Genomic DNA, 17,139 nt, shown 5'->3' with positions numbered 1-17,139 from the left:
AAAATGTTTCAAGTTGCTTGTTGTCACCTTCAGTTCATCTCATATTTAAATCAAAAGTCATTCTCCTTGTCCTCAGGTCAGCTCTTTCTTTCTATTTCTGTCAGTGATACCACGATTTTCTCAGATTCATTCTCACAGCCATTGATTTTTCCTTTTCTGTCCTTGCTCTAAATCCATTCAGTCACCAAGTCCCTTTGCTTGTTCAGTGTCTTTGTGCTGTCAGCCCTCTTCCCATTACCCTAGTCCAGGGGTCTAGGCCTTATATCTAAGTGTAGAGGCTAAAGGCCAGAATTTCTTTTTTTTATTGAAGTATAGTTGATTTACAATATTATGTAAGTTTCAGGTGTACAGGATAGTGATTCAGTATTTTTGCAGATCATACTCCATTATAAATTATTACAAGATAATTGCTGTAATTCCCTGTGCTATGCAACATATCCTTATTGCTTTCCTATTTTATACATAGTAGTTTGTATCTATTAATCCCATACCCCAACGTACACCTCTCCTTTTCCCCCTCCCCTATGGTAACTACAAATTTATTTTCTATATCTGTAAGCCTGTTTCTGTTTTGCATATATATTCATTTGTATTATTTTTTATATTCCACATATAAGTGATATCCTACAGGATTTGTCTTTCTCTTTCTGACTTATTTCACTAAGCATAATATTCTCTAGGTCCATCCATGTTGCTGCAAATGGCTGAATTTCATTCTTTTTTTTTTTTTTTTGTGACCGAGTGATATTCCATTGTATATATATACCACATCTTCTTTATCCATTCATCTGTTGATGGACACTTAGGTTGCTTCCATGTCTTGACTGTTGTAAATAGTGCTGCTATGAACATCAGGTTATGTATATCTCTTTGAATTAGTTTTTTCATGTTTTCCAGGTATATACCCAGGAGTGGAATTGTTGGATCTTATGGTAATTCTATTTTTAGCTTTTTGAGGCACCTCCATACTGTTTTCCGTAGGGGCTACATAATTTACATTCCCACCAGCAGTGCACTAGGGTTCTCTTTTCTCCACATCCTCACCAGCATTTGTAAGAACAAACTCTAAACTCAGTATTCACATAGGCTGGCTACCCTCTGGCTCCTACTTTGTTCTGTTCTCACTTCCTTCGCGATGATCTAGTTCCCTAAACACATGTTGCTGTTTTTCCGTGTGGCCTCCGTTGTGCATGATAGCTCCTTTCTGGGATGTCCCCTCCCCTGCTCCCTGCTCTGTGAGCCCTGCTCCTCCCTCAGGTTGAGGTCGGGTTCCTCCTCTATCATGTGTTCTGATCAGTCCATTCCTCAGTGAGTATCCACCTCTTCCCAGTGCTTGTTATGGTAGCTTCCCAACCTCTCATTTTGCTCTAAGTGTGTGCTACCTGCCTTATATTGCTCTTCCTGTGTGTGATCTGTCTCTCACAGGTGCTCAGGGGCAGAGATTAGACCCCTCACGATCATCAGAACATTGCTGTACACCCCAAGGTGCAAGTTTCCATGTCCCTTGTGCATGCATGAGGATAGCAATTTTTATGGTCCCTATAGCACATCTCTCACATCGAACTCAGTGAGTTAACAGATCTCTCATTAATCCACCAAAGCCGTATTACTCAGAGGCCCGGTTCACTGGAAAATGGCCACGTGCATTCACAGATTGCGGTGGTCGGTTGTTTGCAAAAATGACCACAACCAGCCCTCTCCCCGCCCGCTGTTGGTGCTGGCCTTTGCAAAGGGTCTTGACTCTCCTGCCATCAGGAGGCATTTATTTCTCTCTCTCCGAATTTGAGCTGACCTTGTGACTTACTTTGACCCAAGGACAGAGGAAAAAGTAGCAAATCATCAAACTTGAGGGTGATCTTGGGAGCCCCCACCCCCAAAAGGACTCCATCGGAAGCCATACCTTTTGCCCCATTAGCCCCTGAGTTTTTGTCCTACTGTGTGCAAATAGGAGATATAGTTTGAAATGCTTCTTTAACCACAGTCTTACTGCATTTTAAAGTTCTGCACTTCAGTAGAAAGGGGTCTTAAAAGTAGATAATAAATTGTGATTATTTACATGCTCTAATACCGTACTTCTGTTTTGTCTCTCCTAATTTCCTGAACATAATCTTGGAGTCTCCCCTCCCCTTCTCTCCTACCCATTATATGGAAATAAGCTCTGTATTTGCCAAATAGCAAACCAGCTTTTCTTTGACAGTGTATATTTCACTTCTGTGCTGCTGCTGTGTCCCAGTAACATTTTCTTTCATGGAAAATGCCCATTGCTTCCAGGAGCGTATGATTTTTTTTCAAATGCCTGATGTTTTAAAAGTGAAACTTCATTTCAGATAGAATGATCTTTGGTTTTATAAAATGGAATCTTTTTTATGGTTCTGTGGCTGTTCATCATTTTAAAACCTATTAGTTGTAACAGGTCAGCTTGAAAAATGAGGAGTTCTAAATTTCACTTGGAATACCTCAAGATAGATTCCGAAACGGTGCCAGTAAAATTATGTTTGAATGATTCTTGAATTTTTTTTTTAAGGGATGACTTTCTCCTTTAAATGTGTATTCAGTAAAACACAGTTATTCAGATTCTAGTAGACCTGTAAGAGAGCCAGATTCATGCATAACACAGATGCATTCATTGTTCGTGGGCTTTTACTCTCCTAATGATTGACCTAATGTGTTGTATCTCCTTTTTCTGGCTGAGAGAAGGAATGACATTTTATAAGCATTTTATACAGTAATATGTTCATATTGTGTTTCACCTCTTACTGTTTCTCAGACTACAAGAATACCTGCGACATATTGAGATAGCTCATATCATTGCTAGAAAAGTACAATGCAATTTGGATAGAAAATGTAATAGCTGTAGTAACAGAATATAATTAAATTAGTGCTTACTGTAAAAATAGTGGAAGGATTTATTTTTGGTTTTTAATGGATCGGATCAGTGTGATTAAAAATATGTAAAATAATAGCATTCACTTTGCAGTGGGATCGGCTCTCTAATATTCATCCTATTCCATTTTTTCTACCCTCCCCCATTTTTAAGTAAACCCAATATTCAGGATTTTGAATTTGGTAAAATAGGGAATGCATTTGTTACATTCTTTGAAAAAGCCTTGAAATTGAGGGATTTTAAATTGAGCAGGCATATTTTTGTTAATTCATTAAATGGTTACTGAGGACCTACTGTGTGCCTGGTCCCTTTCTGGGTCCCAGGGCCAGAGCCATGAACAAAGCAAACAAGGTCCCTGCTCTCAAGGAGTTCACAGTTAGTAGTAAGAAGGCAGGCAATAACCGCGTAAGCAAACAAGTTAACTTCAGGTAGGGATAGTGTGCTATAGGGAAAGTAAAACAGAAGAAATGAAAGAATGACTGACAAGGGGGTGGTTTTGATGGAGAGGTAAGGGAAGGCGTTTTGGGAGGGTCACCTTGGAATAAGACCTAGATGGTGAAAAGCTGATTGCCGTTTGGGAGAAGAGCTGCCCAGAAAGAGGGAAAGCAGTTAAAAAGGCTCTGATGTGGGGATAAGCCTGGCAGGATTGAGAAACTGAAAGAAAACCAGAGTGGCTGGATTGCAGTGAGCAAGAGGCAAGATCTGCAGTGAAATTTGAAAGGTGGAGGGGGGCAAGATGATGGATTATTCAGGGATGCTGCCCCATATGATACGGTATTATTTTATTCTCTGTGCTGTGTTGTATCATGCCATATCTCAGCATATTGTATAAATACATATTTATGTTTCTATACCTTGTAAGCAGGGAGATGAAGGGTTAAAGAAAGATGTTTGAGTCCTCAAGATGTGTAGGTTTTCTGAGCATTCCCAGTATACAAAGTCATGCTTGTGGGCTGTAGTATCCTTTCCTGGATCCTCACCATCTTCCCATGTTTCTTTCTAATTATCAGTTAAATTCTGTTCAATAGATATTTTCTGAATCCATGCTGGGCACAAGAAACTGATGAGTCTACTGGGCAGTTATAGACTGATGCAGCAGAAAATGTGATAGGCTTTCATTGGAAAGCAACTTTCCTGCATTGTATCTGTTATTTCAGTCGGTGGTCAGCTACCTTTTCTAACATCTTATTTATCCCTAGGTTGCAAATCATAACGTGCATTAAGGACCGAATATCTAGTCTAAATGTCAGTGATTTGTAATGTTAACATAGTCTTCATTTGTTCCTCTTCATTGGAGACACAAGACAAGAAAAAATGATTTTGAGGCCTGCGTGTGCATCAGGCTAAAAAGAATTTATCATTTAAATACCTTTCTTCTGGAGGAAATAAGTTGTTAAAAATTAACAATTTAATAAAATATATATGAAAGTTTAAAATATATATATTCTTTTAAATGAAGCAACACAGATTTGCAGACTCTGTTCTATTATTATGGCGATGATTCAGAGTGTCTGATTTAGCCTAGGGAATCAGGAAATAATACAGATTATCTCCTTTCTGTGCATCTTCAGACCATATGTAGTCATAATATACTGACTGAAAATTTCCACTGAATTAAACTTTCTAGTGATTTATAAGACATTGAGATGCATTACTAACAGCAGTTATTGAATCTTCCTTTAGAGATAATTAATAAAAAGATTTTTTTAAAGGCAATAGTTTAGGTTTCATTCTAGCAAAAGTAAGTTCTAGAAGCCTTTCAATGGTTTGCTGCTAGTAATTCCACTCCTTGGATTCTTGTTTTGCTTTATCCTTTCTAACTCTCGCTGATTCTGTGGTTTAATAGATTTTCCTCCTGTTTAGAATAACACTGTAGAAGCCAGCACTACATTTAGTATCCATCTCCTGCCATGGACAATCCCTCTTCCCACTGGCTTGGTTCCAGGGGGTCTGGAAAAGAGCTGGCCAGGCTTGACTAACAGGGCAGGCCACTTCAGGCAGTTCTCGTAGCTTCTCCTGCTCTGCTGCTTATTCTCTTGTAGCTGTACATGTGGTATGTAAGTGTGTGCGTGCGTGTGTGTGTGTGTGTGTGTGTGTGTGTGTGTATTTGAAATAGTTGAGGCTGAAAAAAATATGTATGTTCCTCCCAGATTGAGAAACAAAACATTCCATTCCAAACATGATTGAGAAGTCCACTGGGTCACCCTGCCTGGTTGCATTTCCCTTCCTCTGCCCCAGAGATAACCACTATCCTGAATTTTTAAAATCATTCATGTATGTCTTTATATTTTATGATATGGATTTATGTATTTTAAATAATACATAGTATTGTTTTATCTTTCAAGCTTACATAAATGCACATTGCCTTTTCTCTTATTATATTTTAAAGACTTAGCCCCCTTGATACTGGCATCTTTCAATTATTTTCCCTGCTGTATAGTATTCTGTTGAAGCCTGAGGAGGTACAATAACTAGCACCCTCTCTTGCCATCTAGAATAAACTGAGAAATAGATGCAAGCGTTAGAGAGTGGTAGATAAAAATATCAGCTTTATTTGTGAGATAGCTCTGTTGGAGGGACAGGCTTGCTAGTATGCAGCCAGGATTAAATAGAAGGTTTACCCTTCTAATCACAGGCTGTGCAGTTAGCCTGGGACTCCCCACCGGAGCTCTGTCCGCATAGCACTGGGGAGCAGAGCACTGTGTATGCCCCACACAGTCAGGTGCCTCTTACAGAGAAAAGAAGAAGGGGACACCAATTGTTTCTCTAGGAGGAATGAGTGAGGAGGTGGAGAGAGGCTGGGAATGTTACTCCAAAAGAGGTCCCTCTGCATGGAAATAGGCAGGGAGAAGCAAGTTTTCCCCGGAACATTTTTTTCTATTATATAAGTGTCCCATAATTTATATATCCATTCTCCTGTTGATAGACTCATTTGTTATTATCACAGATGTGCTACAGTGTCTCCTTGTCCACATGTGGGAGCTATCCTGTAGAACACATGTACCTAGGAGTGGAATGGCAGGGTCAGAGCCATGCTAATCTGTAACCCGACTTGCTCCCTAAGTGGTCTTTCACGTTCTCTCTTATCAGTGCATCAGAATTCCTTTCTATCCATATCCTCATCAACACTTGTTATCAAACTCTGTAGTTTTTCCCAAGCTGATGAGTGTGAAATAGCACTTTATTATCATTTTAATCTCCCTGATTACTAGTAAAGTTCAGCATCATGTCTGCTAGCCATTTGGGTTTCCTGTTCTGTCAATTGCCTATTTATATTATTGGCCCATGTATTAATATTGAGTTGTCTCTTTTATGTTAATCTATAGGGGTTCTTTGTATATTCTCAGTACTAATCCTTTTTCATTTATGAGTCATAAAAAATCTTTACCTGTTTGTGGCTTGTATTTTCATTTTTTTATTAGGGTATCTTTAGACATTTATCTGGGATATCAAAGGACTTTCTCTTTTAATAGACTTTGACATGTCCAAAGTCTAAAATTATATAGAGAATGTGGGTCGTATCACTTGAGCATACTAATAGGGTCTTGTGTTTTCTGCCTGTTGAAGTATTTACATTGTCTTTGAACAACTGCTGATCTTTGCTATTTTATATTAGGCTGTTTGAACACTGTTTCTGCAAGATTTATGTTACTCTTCAGATTCTTTGACATTATAGAATTTAATGCTTCATGTTTAAATCTTAATACTTAAATTATGATTTTTTTTCCCCTCAGTGTAGTTAATAGGCTGTACCATAAAACACCTCTGATCTACCAAAAAGCAAATTCATCCACCACTTGGAAACTCTATGTGTGGAAAACAACTTTTTCTTTTAACTAATCCTATAGTAATGCTCTATTAATGCTTCATTCTCTCCTCAGAGCTTGTGGACATTGTTATTATCCAAAGGCACTTGAGTCTGGATTAAATATCATGCTACTTATATAAGGAAATTACATCACGATTTTGCTAATTCTTGATAAGAATAGTTTCTTATAGGGTTATAGACACCAATAAAAAGATTCTTAAAGAGCACTTGGTACAGTCTCTTATTTTACACATGTGAGTTTAAATAATCCACCCAAGGTTGCACACCGAGATGGGCGTAAAATCAAGGTTAAGAACAAGGTCTCTCAGCCACAGCGTAGTGTGCTCTCCATTGCAGTGGTGTCTTAGTCCATTTGGGCTGCTGTAATAGAAAACCATAGACTGGGTGGCTTAAACAACGGAAGTTTATTTCTCATAGTTCAGGAGGCTGGGCAGTCCAAGATCTAGGTGCTGGCAGATTCATGTCTGGTGAGGGCCTGCTTCCTAGTTCACAGACAGCCGTCTTCTCATTGTGTCCTGACATGGTGGAAGAGGCAAGGGAGCTCTCTGGGGTCCCATTTATAAGGACACTAATCCCAATCATGAGGGCTCCACCCTCATGACCTAATCACCTCCCGAAGTCCCCACCTCCTAATACCATCACCTTGCAGGTTAGGTTTCAACATAAGAATTTTGGGAGAATACAAACATTCAGTCTGTAGTATATATGTTATAGAATCATGGCTTTACTGTCTATTTTTATATAAAGTTGGTGTGTATTTTTACAGCTAGATTTCCTTGACTGATAGGTTTCAGTGCATTTGGCTTTTTTGTTGCTGGCATCTTTTTAGTTACTTAGCGTCAAAAGGACTGTTTATCATACTTCCTTAAATTAGTTTTATGGAAGTAATGTACACTGTTTTCCTTCCTTATTTAACTAGTGTTTACATGCTAGTCTTTCCAGCAGGTTGTATAAATAAGCTAAGTGCTATGGTAAATTATTCCAAAGTGGCATATTTACTTAGTGCCAAAATATTATAATACCAAATGATATTTCCAAATCATTTGTATTAATTTACACTCCAATCATCAGTATGTGAGAGAGTCTGTTGACCTGTATCTTCTTCAAGACTTGGTATTGTCAGACTTCTTAATCTTTTCTAGTGGAGTGGGCATAATAACTCATCACGGGCCTGATTTGTATTCCCTGATTAATAATGATTCATCTATCATATCTCTTCATGTTTGTTATATATCTGTATATTGTCTATCTGTATATTGTAAATATGTCTGTCATTTTTACCCATTTTTCTTCTGCTGCATTTTCTGTTGATTTGAACCTGTTCTTTATACATGTTCTTGGGGCAAATATTTTGTCAGGTAACAAATGTCTTCTCCCAGTTTGTTGCTCATCTTTTCACTTTCTGCAGGTGTCTTTTTTGAAATATAAATCAAATTTAATTTGTTTGAATTTATAAATTTTTTTGTAGTAGAGTGATTGTGTCTTATTTAAGAAACCCCTTCTTATCTCAAGGTCAGAGAAATACTCGTATTTTCTTCATAATTTTTAAAGTTTTGCTCTTGTAAATTAAGTCCTTAATTCTTCTGGAGTTGATTTTTTAGTATGGCATAGAGTGTGTGGGAACCTAATTTCACTTTTTTTCCATATGGATAACCAATATTTTCAGCTCTTTTTATTGACTGCCCTCTTTTCTCTACAGCTCTGCCATTCTGCCTTTGTTTATGAATTTTCTATTCTGTTTCTTTGGTCACTTACCCTATCCCTGCACGAATACCACATTGTCCTCATAAAATCTTAATATCTGTAGGGCTACTCTCCCTCTTTACTTCTCTTCTGCAGCAGTGTATTGGTTATATTGAGTCTTTTGTTTTAAATTCCAGAACTGGCTTATTGAGAGACAAAAACTCTGTTCACATTTTAATTAACATTGCATTGAGTCTGCAGATTTTCTGGACAATTGACATCTTAATGATATTGCCTACCTATCCATGATTATGGTATATTTTCCATTGAATTAAGTATTCTTTAAAGCCTTTCAGAAAATTTTTATAATTTTCTACACCATCACACTACCAGTATCATCATCATAATGATTATGGTTGTCACTTTCTAAAGCACCCTTAACGGTTTCTTGTGTGCCAGGCCTCATTCTGTTACTTTGTATTCAGTCTTCCTAACAACCTTATGAGGTAGTCCTAGTAATATGGGATATTTCACACAGGAAACTGAGGCACCTAGAGGTTAATTGACTTGCCCAAGATCCTACAACTAGTAAATGGCAGAGGCAGGTTTCTAAACCAAGGTGCCTGGGTATAGAGTTTGTGCTTTTAATCACTACTCTATATTGCAAATAGGTTTTTCTCTTTCTGTGTTGGATTTATTCCTACATATTTTATAGTTTTTTATTAAGATATAATTGACATATAATGTTGTATACAAGTTGTACAATGTGTTGATTTGATACATTTATATATTGCCATATGATCACTGCCTTAGTGTTAGCTAACACCTCTCTCAGGTAACATAATGAGCATTTCTTTTTTGTGGTGAAAACAATTAAGATTTAGTCTCTTAGCAATTTTGGAGTTTAGAATATGGTATTTTATAGTTTTGTTGGTATTAAAATGGTAGCTTTTGAAAATTGTTTTTTAATTACTTACAGAAACGATTAAATAGAAATGTAATTTATTTTTGTATATCAATCTTATATCTAGTAACCTTGTTAAATTTATCTGTAGATTTTTAAAGGTGTTTCTAAGAAGATTATGATACCAGTAGAAAATAGTAACATCTTCTTTCTTCCTTTCCAATCCTATGCCTTTAATTTCTTTTTCTGGACTTAACTACACTGGCTAGTACTTCCAGTGTTGATAATATCTTGTTCCCAGACTCGGGGAGAAAGACTTCAACATTTTATCACTTACTTTGATCATAGCTATAGATGTTTTATAATTATATCCTGTGTCAGATTAAAGAAGTTCCTCCCTAGTCTAGCACAGGAGTTTCTGTCAAGAATGGGCATTAAATTTTATTACATACTTTTTCTCTATCGAGGAGATGATATTGGTTTTTTACTTTAATCTGTTAATGTGCTGAATGGCTTATATATATGTGTGTGTATGTGTGTGTGTGTATATAAATGTAAACACAATTTGGTCATGCTATTTTTTTTTTATACACAGTTGGATTCAGTTTGCTAATATTTTACTTAAGATATTTGTGTGTGTGTGTGTGTGTGTACTATCAGTAAAAGACCGTGTTAAAACAAGTTCACAGGTTGAAATTTTTGTACCCACTCAAGGTTTGCTCAGATTCAGGGTACCAGTCTACATGAGGGCAATCAATAGCCATAACCTTTCAGAGATAGCTTATCATTTTTTCTTTTATTTTTCGTTTACTTCTTTGCTCAAGGCAACTTCCATCTTACCCTTTGGGTATCAGCTTAACGTGGGAAAGTTATCCTATGAGATGATCCATGTTGGGCAAGCCCTGGATCTTGACTCCTGGCCTCTTCTCCCATGAAGCCACAAAACCAAAGCTCAAGTTCAGATATGGACCGACACCCCAAGGCAAAAGTGGCCTTGGGATGCTGAGTTTCCACTAACCTCCTTGGATTCAAGCTGCCTCAAGAATATGGCCTGTCCCCACTATCTTTTTAACTCAGTGCCTTTAAGGTAGTTTTGTTTTAGTATCTTATTTACCATTTTTGTTTTTTTCAGTGGGGGAATTGGTCTGACTATCCAAAAATAGAAACTCACATGAATTATTAAATACTTTTTCTCTCAGGCTTTTCTGTCTAAATTCTCTTTTCCAGATATTGATTTTTTAGACAGAACATTAGATTTATTGGGCAGAGCATTGGATTTATTAAGTTTTGGGGAAGACTAACCATTTACTTGTAAGAGATGATGAAAATATATAAAATTAGTGATGCATTCCTACAGTTTAGTGATTCTGGCATTTTAGTTATGCTGTATCTTCTATTGCTATTTGAAGGATGTACCCAAGTATTTCTGACCACTTATTGTTCTTGTCTTGAATGTCATTTAGAAAGGTGTAACAGCTAAATATTTATTTTCACGTGACATGAAAGCATATTATCAGGAAATAGCGGTATAATTGAATGAATATGCCATTGAATCTCAACTTGTTTTTTTCATCCATTATTTACAAAAAGAAACAATACAATGTTTTCTATTTTCATCAAGGTGTTATATATAAAAGTCTCTTTTCTTGAACTTCCAGATTTATTAAAATTCATTTTTTTACTGTACTTACACCTAGTGTAAAATAATTGCTAATAATAATCTATGCCTGAGTGTGTTGATGGGGCCCCAGGACCACCACCAGCTTTGATGATTCGCTGGAAGGACTCAGCATGTAACTGTACTTTCAGCTACGATTTGTTACAGTGAAAGGATATGAAGCAAAATTAGCAAAGGGAAAGGCACACGGGGCTCAGTCTAGGGGAAACCAGGTGCAAGCTTCCGAGGTTCTGCTCTCAGTGAAGTCACACAGGATGTGCTTAATTCCTCCAACAAGTTGTGACATCATGTGTGAAATGTTGCCACCCAAGGAAGCTCATTAGAGACTCAGCACCCAGAATTTTTATTGTGGGATGATCACGTAGGCATTCTCTGCCTGGCATGTACCAAAATTCTAGACTCCCAGAAGGAAAGCAGAGGTTCAGCATAAACCATATTGTTGCACGAAGAGTTTTCAGCACAGTGATCCACTCTTACGACTTAATGTTGGTGGGAGGCCAGCCAAGGGCCATCCCTGTAAGCAGTATGGCCGTCAGGACAGCTATGTTAACTCTTTTCTGCACATGGAGTCATGACTAAAGTTTTTAAAGCATTTACTATGTGTCAAACACTGTTCTTTATTCATTTCATCCTCACAACGACCATTTCTTAGATGAGGAACTGAGACACAGAGAGGTTAAGAAACTTGTCCAGTGTTGCACAGCTAATAAGTAGAAAGTCAGGATCCAAACGCAGGCTTCAGAATCCATGATTTATCAAACATTTTATTGATTTTTAAAAATTATTTTCATTTTGTTCCACCTCATGGATAAGATGTTTTATACATTTCCATACAGCTATGATTCAAAGAAATTGTCTCCATAGACCTCTTTTAATCTTCACTGTTGTTTCATGGCTCTTAATTTTCAGATTTGGAAAATCATTCTAATTATCATATGCAAACCTTTCCTGATCTCATAGGCTTTCCTCAGCCTTTGTGTTTCTGGATTAGAGGATCTGAATTCTTTTTGTTTTTGTTTTTCCATCTTCCTACAGAAGGCTTGTCTGGTTCTTGACCACTAATTTTAGTTCCACTATTCTTTCTATACCTCCTTTTGGCATCTTCTGAGATGTAGCAATTAGAACTGCAAACAGAGAAAGTATCACTGCATCATGGTTTATGAACAAAGACAGGACAGCATTTTCTGTTTTATTTCCTTCCTTGTAATTCTCATTGTGTTAACCACATTGTCTACCTCAGTATATTAGACAATGACGTAGGTAATAGTCTTTAAATACCCCTAGATGGCCATCTGGGATATAGCTGATAACTAATATAGCTGATAGAGCTTGCCTCTCTGTAAGTCTACTTTAGATTATTTTTTTCTGATTGAAGTGAAGAGATCCACTGTTCACTATATCCATTCCCAAGAAAATACATTATAGCTTCAAGAAAAGTTTGAGTATTAACACATGTGCTGAAATATGATACAGATGTTTAATGTCTTACTGTAATATTATTTTACTGTTCATAGTCACCTGCTTTTTTGATCCCTGCATTAGCTTGCTTGCTTTATTCCATAACATCTGTTACCAAGAATATATTTACAGTCTGTTGTCTTTTCTAAATGGTTGGTACGTATGTTAGAAAAAGGTTGATTTTTACTGGTGTCATTCAGAAAGCACCTTGAGGATTCCTTGTTATTTTATTCTCAGTGTTATTTTATTTCAGTATAATACCAAAGTACTATTTTTACTGAAATACCAGATAAGAAGTCAAGCTAGATGACTGAGGTGTGATACTTAAAGTGCTCCTGGATAGGAAACAAGGTATTTCTAGTTTTAACTGTTTTAAAAAAATTGTAAAACTTTTAAACTACTACCTGAGGATAAATGTCCTTGTATTTCTATAGGCTTGGTAAAGCTTACGTCTATTTTGTTATGCTTATGCGGTCCCAGGCATCTGGTTGTTCAAGACATTTGCTACCTTCTATTCTGGGTCTTTGCACTATGGTTCCCTGTTTAAACATTGCATCATCAGAGAGGCCTATTGTATCCAAAGTGGCTTCACCTTATCCCTCCTTCCCCCTAACAATAAATCTCTACTACCCAGTTTTATATCATTTATGGCACTTAACCAATCTCTGAGACGATCTTTTTTCTTTGTTTGCTTACTGTCTGTTTCTTACACTTGACTATAAAGTTCCGTGAGAGCAGCGATGCGTCTGTTCTGTCTTGATTCCTCTGGATATTCAAGTTAGCGCAGAGCACATGGTCATTCAGTTCTTGTCGGATGAATCAATGAATTCATTTATTAAAGACTACAGAAAAGTAAGTTATTTATGTTAGATATAATATTCGATCTTTACCAATTCAAGTGCATCCGATTTTCTTTAAGTTTCTTAGAACTTGAGGAGGATGTCCAGACTGGCCTTGGGTTTAGTTTCCAGTAATTAGCTAACTAAAAAGTTAATAACGTGTATATTTAATCTCTAGGCTTGATCAAGTTTTCTGATTCTTCAGACTCTGAAGATTTTGTATCTGTTATAAATCACGACATCTACAATAAACCAGAACTCCTGCCAAATTTTAGGATACCAAATACATACTTCATTTTTTTGTGTGTCCATTGGAAATATTTTAAACACAGAACAGCATAGATAGTAATATAATGTAACACTTGCATTTCAGCTACTTAGCTTTCTTCAGTCTTAACATTTGCCATATTTATTTCAGATTTTTTAAGAAATAAAATATTACACAAAGAGTTGAAAACCCCTATGCATCCTTCCCTGATTTCTTACCCTTTCTCTCTGGAGAGAACCATATGATCTATATTTTGGTATTTATCAATCTTGTGCATGTTTTAGTATGACTGCATAGATATTTATTCACAAACAATCCGTTATCTTGTTTTGCATGTTTTCAAATGTTTTGTACATGGTGTCGTACTGTATGTAATCATGACCTTGATTTTTTTCACTCAACATTCAGTTTTTGAGGTTCATCATAATGATACATAGAGCTCTTGTAGCTCATTCATTGTCACTGCTACGTAAAATCTCACTGAAAGGTAATTCTGCATTTTATTTATCCATTTGCTTGTGGATGGACGTTTAAGTTGTTCAGTTATTCAGTATTTCAGTTAACTGTGCAGTAGGTTTTCTTGTATCTTTCCATCTGTACTCATGTACAAGAATTTCTCTAGGACAGTGTCTTACAATCTCTTTCACCTTATTGCATTCAGAGACAATGAGAGTATTTATAAAAGCACATTAGGTAAACAGACAAGTTAGTTTTAGCTCAAGGCAAACAGCCTGCCTGCCCAAGAGACTTTGGAGCTCAGTATCTTGCCTCACCTGCAAACCATCTGTGGCAGTTTGGGGGAAGCTATCTTCTAGAGCAGGAGTCTTTGTATTTCTCTAAAAGGATTCTTAAAAACTATGCATTTCCTTGTGCATTTTTAGAATGATAGCTAAAACTTTCCAAAGTCAGTTTAATGGTTGCAAAGCATAAAATTTCCAGTGTATTATAAACTGACATTTAAAAATAAAGCTGTTATGTCACTCTTAAGTGTATCAGGTGGAACTTACATACCACAGTGATTTGACAGTCGTTATTTTTCTTTCAAAAATGTGTGAACAAGCATTTAAAATTATGTGAAAAAGTTCTTTACCAATTTGAAATTTTACATCCTTTCTTTTTGAATTCGTATTTCAGTTTTTCTTCCCCCACTAAGTTTCATCCTAATGTGATGTTTTTTTCATCTTTTTGGCTTTCACTGCCAATATTGTAAAGTCAGGTTTAGTAAGGTATAGTTTACAGACTGTAGAATTGTCCATTAATAGTTGTATCATAGTCATATGGGTTTTGACACATGTATACAGTTGTGTAACCAGCACCATAATCGACATATAAAATATTTCTATCCCTTTCAGTTCCCTCCCTATACGCCCAGTCTCTGGCACTACTGACGATGATGATGATGATGATGATGATTGGCCCCTATGTTATTGCCTTTTCCAGAATGCCATGTAGATGGAATCATACAGTTTGTAATTTTTTGTCTCAGGCTTCTTTCCCTTTACATAATGCATACGAAATTCATCCATGCCGTTGCACATATCAGGGGTTAATTCCTTTTAAATGCTGAGTCACATTCTGTTGTACAGATGTACCAGTTTATCTGTTCACCAGTTAATGGACACTGGGTTGTTTCCAGTTGGAGTGATTATGCATGACACTGCTATATAAACATTTGTGTTAAGGTTTTTGTTTGGATATTTATCCTCATTTCTTTTGAGTTAATAAGTGTGATTTCTGAGCCACATGGTAGGTGTATGTTTTAATTTTATAAAGAAACTGGGAAACTGTTTCTGAATCGACTGTACTGTTTTGCATTCCCGCTAGCAGAATATGAGACTGCCATTTGCTGTCCATTGTTACTAGCACTGGATATTATTAATTTTTTGTTTTGTTTTTGTTTTTACCCATTTCTAATAGGTGTATAGTGGTATCTCATTGTCATTTTAATCTGTACTTCCCAAATGACTAATGACTTAAACAATTGTTTCCTGTTCTGTTCGCCATCCACACCTTTGTAATGAAGGGTATGTTGAAATCTTTTGCTTATATTTTATTTTATTTTTTTTTAACTACTGAGTTGTAAGAGATTTCTGTATATTCCAGATACAGGTCCCAGTCTGTGACTTTCATTTTCATTTTCTTAACATTTGCTTTTAAAGACAGAAGTTCTTTATTTTGATGAAGTCCAATTTATCAATTTTTTATGATTCATGCTTTTTTTGGTCTTATCTTAGTCTTTGCCTATGCAAGTGTGATGGTTAGTTTTATGTGTGACCCTGGCTAGGCTGTGGTATCCAGTTTTTCATCAGACACCAGTCTAGATGTTGCTGTGAAGATGTTTTTAAGATGTGATTAACATTTAAATCAGTAGACTTTGAGTAAAGCAGAGGACTCTTCCTAATGTGGGTGGGCCTCATCTAATCAGTTACAGGCCATTAAAAAAAAAAAAACCAGACTGAAATTCCCTGAGGAGGAAGGAATTCTGCCTCTAGACTGACTTCAGACTTGGGAGACTGTAATATCAACTCTCTGGGTTTTTTTTAACATCTTTATTGGAGTATAATTGCTTTACAATGGCGTGTTAGTTTCTGCTTTATAACAAAGTGAATCAGTTCTACATATACATATGTTCCCATCTCTGTTAATTTGCCTTGATCTATTTGTCTATCCTTGTGCCAATACCACACTCTCTTAATTGTATGGCTTTATAATAAGTCTTGATATCTACTAGTGTAAGTCCTAGAGCTTTGTAATTTCTTCAAAATTATCTTGACTGTCCTTAACTCAGTGCATTTCCTTATAAATTTTCAAGCTTACCTTCTTAGCCACTATGTTCTACTGCTCCATAAGTTTTATTAGCTTTCATTTTAATGAAATAGTCAAGAGAACCAAGCCGATTGACTCCAAAGCCTATACTCTTAACAACTACATGAGCTGCCTCTCAATAAGCCATAGAGTTTATAGACAGACATAGCTGGCATGTTTTTATCATTTGTTTTAAGTGATTAACATTTTTTTCCGGTTTATTATTTAGTTTCCACTCTTATTTTTCAACTTATTATAAACCACCTTCAAAAGAAAAAAAAAAATGGAAGCAAATTCTCAGCTTAGGATCGATTTGAAATATGGTACGAACCTTTGACTATGAGATCAATTAATTTGAGCCCTTTCATCTGACTGTGCAGTCCAGTATTCAAGAGAAAGGAGTCATACAAATAAATATTAAGAAGGGTATACTTGCAAAGTTTAGATTAAATAGAACTTGAAAAGTATTAATAGGCCAGATGTGAAGAGGATATACTAATATTAACATGTGTACCCATACACATCTCTGACATTTCTGATAGAACAACTTTGTTCCAGAGAGTTTATCCATAATGAATCTTGCTTAAACTTATTCTGTAACTCTGTTACATCCCTGTGTTCTAATAGGCGAAGAATCATCACTTTTTTCTTTTTACAATTAGAAAAGCAAGACCTTATAAGGTTATGACCAGAGTAAGTCAAGCTGAATATCAGGTAATCCTGTGTCATAAACCCGTCCACACTCTACTTAGAAATCATTGTTTTCAAGAATAATAATAGGAACAAGAATC

At 36.3% G+C, this 17,139-nt stretch overlaps 1 protein-coding gene across 15 annotated transcripts in view; it reads left to right on the top strand.

The window, feature by feature from the left end:
• LOC130706683 (EF-hand calcium-binding domain-containing protein 11-like) overlaps positions 1-17,139 on the top strand; it is a 147,061-nt gene that overhangs the window by 49,505 nt on the left and 80,417 nt on the right. Inside the window, exon 6 of one of the 15 annotated variants that reach the window (XM_057539363.1) lies at positions 13,694-13,715. The exons of 11 other annotated variants lie outside the window; for them this stretch is intronic. In XM_057539363.1, the coding sequence (XP_057395346.1) occupies positions 13,694-13,709 (16 nt within the window). In that variant the 3' untranslated portion in view covers positions 13,710-13,715. Of the gene's footprint in view, positions 1-897; positions 1,615-10,124; positions 11,156-13,693; positions 13,716-17,139 lie in introns of those variants that run through there. 3 more of the 15 variants (XM_057539367.1, XM_057539354.1, XM_057539353.1) reach the window with 3 other exon arrangements.

This window comes from Balaenoptera acutorostrata, unplaced genomic scaffold, assembly GCF_949987535.1.
Source record: "Balaenoptera acutorostrata unplaced genomic scaffold, mBalAcu1.1 scaffold_636, whole genome shotgun sequence".
NCBI lineage: Eukaryota > Metazoa > Chordata > Mammalia > Artiodactyla > Balaenopteridae > Balaenoptera > Balaenoptera acutorostrata.
The sequence above is the reverse complement of the archived record's forward strand: the minus strand, read 5'-3'. Positions and strand labels throughout refer to the sequence as shown.